Source organism: Pyxicephalus adspersus, chromosome 8 (assembly GCF_032062135.1).
Source record: "Pyxicephalus adspersus chromosome 8, UCB_Pads_2.0, whole genome shotgun sequence".
NCBI classification, from domain to species: domain Eukaryota; kingdom Metazoa; phylum Chordata; class Amphibia; order Anura; family Pyxicephalidae; genus Pyxicephalus; species Pyxicephalus adspersus.
The window spans coordinates 19754737-19761103 of NC_092865.1; the positions used below are offsets into that span (position 1 = coordinate 19754737).

Below are 6367 nucleotides of genomic sequence, written 5' to 3' on the forward strand. Positions count from 1 at the left end.
AGAATCAAATTCAAGCTCCTGTGCTTTGCCTTCAAATCCCTCCACAGTTCTTGTCCCACTTACATTTCTGACCTGGTAAAAAATACTCCCCCAGCCTTCTTCATTCCTCCAATGACCCATAATGACTTCCTCACTCATAAACTCATCACACGCACGATTCCAAGACTTTTCTAGAGTTGCCCCAATTCTCTGGAACAGTCTTCCTCATCCTATTCGGCTTGCTCCTACTTTCTGCTCATTTGAAAGACCACTCAAAACCCACTTTTTCAAACTTTCCTACCCATCTTCTTCTCTCTCTTAAAATCCTCAATACTTACCCACCACTACATATCTCCCCTCCTATCTTCCCACACCTCCTAGATTGTAAGCTCTTTGGGAAAGGGTCCTCTCCACCTCCTGTGTCACTGTTTGTATCTGTCTGTCATTTGCAACCCCTATTTAATGTACAGTGCTGTGTAATATGTTGGCGCTATATAAATCCTTTATTATTATTAGAAATGTCTGCACCCTGCGATGTATCTGCGATGGGTCAGAGCATTGGGACACCATTGGCTCTGCAACACACAAAACCTGAATTAAAAAGAAACAAAACCTTAACAATTAAAGCAAAAAAGCAGGTACTTTATTGCAGCAAGGATCGGCGATGTCTCTTCTGCAATACAATAAAGTTTACTGCCTGATCGCTTCCTTGAGGACACGTCAGCATGCTTACCCAGTCTACTTCCAGGTTCTGGTTCTTCAGCTGTCTTGATTGGCCAGGCCAGACAGAACCCCTCCGCATACACATTTGGTTTAAGTGAAACTAACATTAAAAAAAAAAGAAAATCTCATTTACCATTGAATCCCACCATACCACAGATCCCTTGATCCCGCCGGAGATGTCCTCAATTGTGTCCTGCCCTGTCCTGTTGTCTGACTTCATCTGGGCGCCACCATCTTGCTCCGTCCTCTTTTTCTATGTCACCCGATGTCGCACTGTGGATTAGTAATCTCACAACACAGTATCTGTAGGGTAGTGAAACAGAATCCTGTTCCGTGCACAGTTCAGCATACAAGAGGTGCTGCTTGGTTGTGTGCCAGAACAGGACTAATCCATATCCACCTCTGTGACAACCCTTATATTATAATTGCAACCTATCCTAAATTGCGAACAAATGTTCTTTAAATGCCCTGAGGAAGCCGACAGGCCTAAAGTGTCTGGAGACCCACCGTTTTCTTCCTTTTGCTAACACCTCATTAGGGATACCACTGTAAAGTTTGTTTGTCACTTTTCCCATGATTTCATGTATGGGAAAGACCGTATAAAAGGCAATGCAAAACTATGATTTATAATTGTTTCCTACAATACACTATCTTATTACCGTACCAAAACCCTAGCTGTTCTTAGTCTTCTTTCTTCAATTTATAATTTCTAGTGGAGTGGCTTATTACATAATTGAGAAAATGTGATTGGCACCACTTCTAATGCTATTAAATATATGTATCAATAAAAGGATTAATTTAAATCATTATCATTTATCATTATAGAAATTACAAATAACATTGTCTAGTGTGTGTCTAGCATGGCATGGCATATTGTTGATCAGGGAAATGTCCCGTTGCCTTCTGGAATTGTTTTTTCCCTTGTTGGAGCAACTTTTTGTGGGTTTATATCCCCTTCCTCTGAATTAACTACAGGGTTAGGCTGACTTGCCGTGAAGTGGCTACCCATAGCTGATGGCTGCCCACCCCCCTAACTTGCAGCTGCAGCAAAGGCCAGGAATGTGTCCCTATATAGAATTTTATATATCTTTTACCAGATAACAGTTACAATATATGTATTTCATGTATGTATTTAGGCTATTTCTGAGGGAAGATTTAACATTTTAGATACCAGTCTTGTAGCTACACTCACTTGATTTGTATACTGTGCTAAATCCTGCTGAGAACTAACAAAACTAAAAATGTACATTTGCCTTTTCCAGGGCGTCCACAATGGTGAGATTGCTGAGAATATCATTGCCTTACCTGGTGACCAGCAGATATCATTACCATGATGCAGGCCCAGTTAGACGCCACTTGGTCTCTAAGATTTATAACCCAGGAACTTTGTGGAAGGAAAGTTCCTCAGAACTGCCACAAAAGTCCAGTGAGCCCACCAGCAGGAGTCAAAGACTCATGACCAGAGCAGGGTTAATACGCCCCTCCAGTCCTGGCTGTTTCCATTACTTGCCGTTTACTCTAAGAGCCATGGAGAAGCTAATTCGCCTGGTCGATCATATTATGCATGAGATTGGAGGACAGAAGATGGACATGACCACACTTTGCTCTGCTGCACTCTGGAGACAAAGTGGACGCTGGGATTTAGTTGGAAAGGAACTATTTTCTCTGATGGACAGACACAAACAGGAATACTGCTTGGGCCCAACACATGAAGAGTCTGTTACTCACCTTGTTGCCATAGAAGGTGGCATTAGCCACAAACAACTTCCTCTGCTGCTCTATCAGATCACTCGGAAATTCAGGGATGAGAAGAGGCCTTGTTTTGGGCTGTTGCGCGGCAGGGAGTTTTATATGAAGGATATGTATACCTTTGACATAAGCGAGGAAGCTGCTTACCAAACATACAAAAATGTGTGCGAGGCCTACTGCAAACTTTTCCAAACTCTCGGCCTGAAGTATGTGAAAGTTGAAGCAGACACAGGAAACATTGGGGGGAAAATGTCCCATGAATTCCACCTACCTGCTAGCATTGGTGAAGACAGGTTAATGGTGTGTGAAAGTTGTGACTTTGCAGCCAATGTGGAGACTTTGAATGAAGAGGCCAAGAACTGCCCGATGTGTTCAAGTAATCTGGTGGAAAGCAAAGGCATTGAGATTGGGCACACATTCTACCTGGGGACTAAATACTCCAAGGTGTTCAATGCCCTCTGTTACGATCCACAGAACAAACCTGTCATTGCGGAAATGGGATGCTATGGTATCGGCATATCAAGACTTATGGCAGCGTCTATAGAAGTCCTTTCCACCGAGGATGATATTCACTGGCCTGATTTGATTGCCCCTTATCAGATCTGTCTCATTCCTCCCAAAAAGGGAAGCAAAGAGAGTGCAGCATTAGCAGCAGCAGAAGAAATCTACAATGCCTTATGTACTGTCCATCATTTAAAAGATGAGGTGGTTCTAGATGATCGGGACCACATGACCATAGGAAAAAGGGTAAAGGAAGCCCATATAATGGGCTATCCATATATAATTGTAGCAGGCAAAAAGACTTTGGAGAGCCCACCACAGTTTGAAGTGCAGAATCACAGAACTGGTGAGGTCCAGTACCTCTCTAAGGAAGGGGTCCTAAACTTTGTGCAGGGAATCCGGGTGGTCTAAATAAAGTTTTACATTGGGACTAAAGTTGGTATGTGGTTTGTATAGTCTTTTTGCACAGTGTGGCGTATCAGACAGGGACAAGCCAACATGTGAAATTGCACCCAAGATTTGTCTGAATGTGTGAAAAAAGAAGCCTTGTAGCAGAGCTTCACATTGGATCTTTTAAATCTCTAGGAAAGGTGTGCTAAACATTGGACTGGGATGCCTATTATAATTATTATTATCCAGTATATAGCACCAACATATTATGCAGCCCTGTACAAAGTCCATAGTCATGTCACTGGCTGCCCCTAGGGGTCAAAATCTAATTTCTCTACCATAGTCATATTATAATAACACAGTCTAAGATCAATTTTGGGGGAAATCCACTCATATTATTAGTACGTTCAGAAGGACCCACAGCAGAGGAGTCCACAGAGCTATCTTGTGAACCTCCACTAAGTGAACCACCTGAAAAAAACTCATGAGAAGTCTGAACTCTTTATTATAACATAGGTCATAATATTCTCATCCATGGCCACAAGAAGACAGCAAGTATTTCAGTAGATGATCTTCAATATACAAATATGGATTTCTTAATAAAGTGAATATCAGAGAAAGAATACAACTGTCATTGCACATATGTATATATATATGCAACTCATAGCTACCTCCACTTCTCCACCATGACAGTGTTTGGGCCTGGGACTGAACACTTTAATAGAATGCCTAGGTGGCTTGGAGACCAATGTTTGTACCTTCATGGGTGAATGATCTTCTCTATAAGGCTTCAACACACAACACCTATGCAGTTAGGTGTTGTGTGTTGAAGCCTGCTCTACAAAGGTGCAACCTGGAAACTATATGTGTACCAATACCATTTACATGTTTCTTTTCTAATCATGGCTTCACTGCCTTCACTAAGATAGAGTAACTATACAGGAGAGGAATGTAGGGTTTTTGTACCCCATCACCAGCATGGTTGTTCCTAGTTTACCACTTTAAATAGGTGACAGATCGACAAATACCCATTATTGTTAGAATTCTGAAAGTTCATAGTATGACATAGGTGTGAAGTTTACCTTATTGTTGCCCAATATTTTTACAATGCACTTGTCTTCACACCCCATACCATTAACCCCCCCTGTTATCTTTATCCAGACAATGGTGTATTGTAATATAATCCAATAGAAGATGATGGACTGTGATAAATCAGCTCCTCTTTCTGTAAATGCATTATGCAATAGAAGCCCATAAAAACCTGTTTCTTGCATCATCACTGCTTTGCAGAAGCTGCATGTATTAGACTAATTAGTTGGGATTAATACCTGCTCCTTTCTTGGGACCTGCTCAGAATGATTACTCCCGACAACTCGTATTGTCTTGTTGTGGTATGTGACTTGGAAGGAGAAACCAATGTGGCCCACAGGTGGAGCAGGTATTTATATACCCAGAAGTGTGGAATACCTGTAGTGTCTGGAGGGGCAGTGACACCATGTTGGCCACCTGAAATTTAAAGCTTTATCCACCAAAGTGTAATCTCTGTTCTATTAGAGGATTGGTCTTTAGTTTGGCTATGTAAACGTGTGCAATATTTGTCGTTGGAAAGGATCTTTCATGATCCTTTCCAGCGACTGCACGATGCATGAACAAGCCCTGTACATACAGCACCATTCTGTTCTATGGAGAGGAGAGGGGAAGAACGACTGAGCGGCACCCCGCTGCAGTCCCTCCCCTTCACTTTCATTATGATCATTTGTCATCCATCGTCCGTGGATCCGCCAGGTCGGTCGTTCGGACGATGGCCAACAATCACTGTACACACGGCAGATTCTCATCCCATATCAGCCCTGAGGTGATTATCGGACGTGAACCATTGTGTACCTAGCCTTTGTAAGTGACCCTGTCATGAATGGTTACAAAGTTCCAGAAAATACATTAAAAGTTCATACTTGCCTGTCCTGCTGCCTGCACTGCTGAACAACCATTTTTCAGAATCTTCTGTTAAAGTATTACCAAACACTTGGGAGTTTTAATCCAATGTGTTTCCTTTCCAAACACCTCAATGCCACTAATGTAGCCTGATTTTTGTTAGCTAATACTATAAACTAGATTGAAATACTAGCCAGAACTTTTAGTCTATTTGGATAGAGAAGAGAAGGCTTAGAACTTCGGTCACATTTTATAATGGTTTTTGGATAGATTTCCTTTATGATACACTCAGGGCAGCACAGGTGCTCAGTGGTTAGCAATTTGCAGTGCTAGAACCCAGGTTCAAGTCTCAGCCAGGACACTATCTGCATGGAGTTTGCAGGTTCTCCCCATGTTTGCGTGGGTTTCCTCCCACATTCCAAAAACAGGCAGTTGGGTTAATTGGCTTCCCCCCCAAAAAAATTACCTTAGACTCTATTAATAACATATGACTATGGTAGGTACATTAGATTGTGAACCCATTTGAGGGACAGCTAGTTACAAGCCATTATTAGGAAATTGCATTCTTTTAGCTATTCTTATAAGGACTTGTCATGCAGATTTTTAGTACTTTTTCTGTAACAGAAATGGTAGAACTTAGTGATATGAACACAGTGCAGGGTCATTGCAATGAACCAGTTATATACACACTATATCTTATGAAAGATTAATCAGGTAATTACTGTGGGTAGGTGTATGTATTCTTTATGACAATGCCGTTATTTCTCTTTTTATATTGTTTATCCGGTAATAAAACCTTTTGTCAGAAAGTTTTATAACTTGGTGTCACTGGTTTTTGTCCAGACTGCCAGCAACAGATAAAACAAGTTACGTTCCTTCAGTGTGCCCTTGCATGAAGAATATTTTTGGATGTAATTAATGTGGGTTGGCTTCTATCCCTGTAGAAGCATTTTGATAGTAACAGCACCAAATAGACATAATATGGAAGTGTCTACTTTAAAGACTTTGCAAAATGCACGATAAGAACAGCAGCCAATCAGATTCCAGTTTACTTTGATTTGAGTGAAGATGATTGAGACAGAACAATGTGGAA

General features: G+C 41.4%; 1 protein-coding gene across 1 annotated transcript in view; it reads left to right on the forward strand.

The window, feature by feature from the left end:
- PARS2 (prolyl-tRNA synthetase 2, mitochondrial) overlaps positions 1–6092 on the forward strand; it is a 7217-nt gene extending 1125 nt beyond the window's left edge. The window contains exon 2 of the mRNA XM_072419700.1: positions 1965–6092. Coding sequence (XP_072275801.1) covers positions 1975–3363 — 1389 coding nt within the window. The 5' untranslated portion in view covers positions 1965–1974 and the 3' untranslated portion in view covers positions 3364–6092. The remainder of the gene's footprint in view (positions 1–1964) is intronic.
- The last annotated feature ends 275 nt before the right edge of the window (positions 6093–6367 follow it).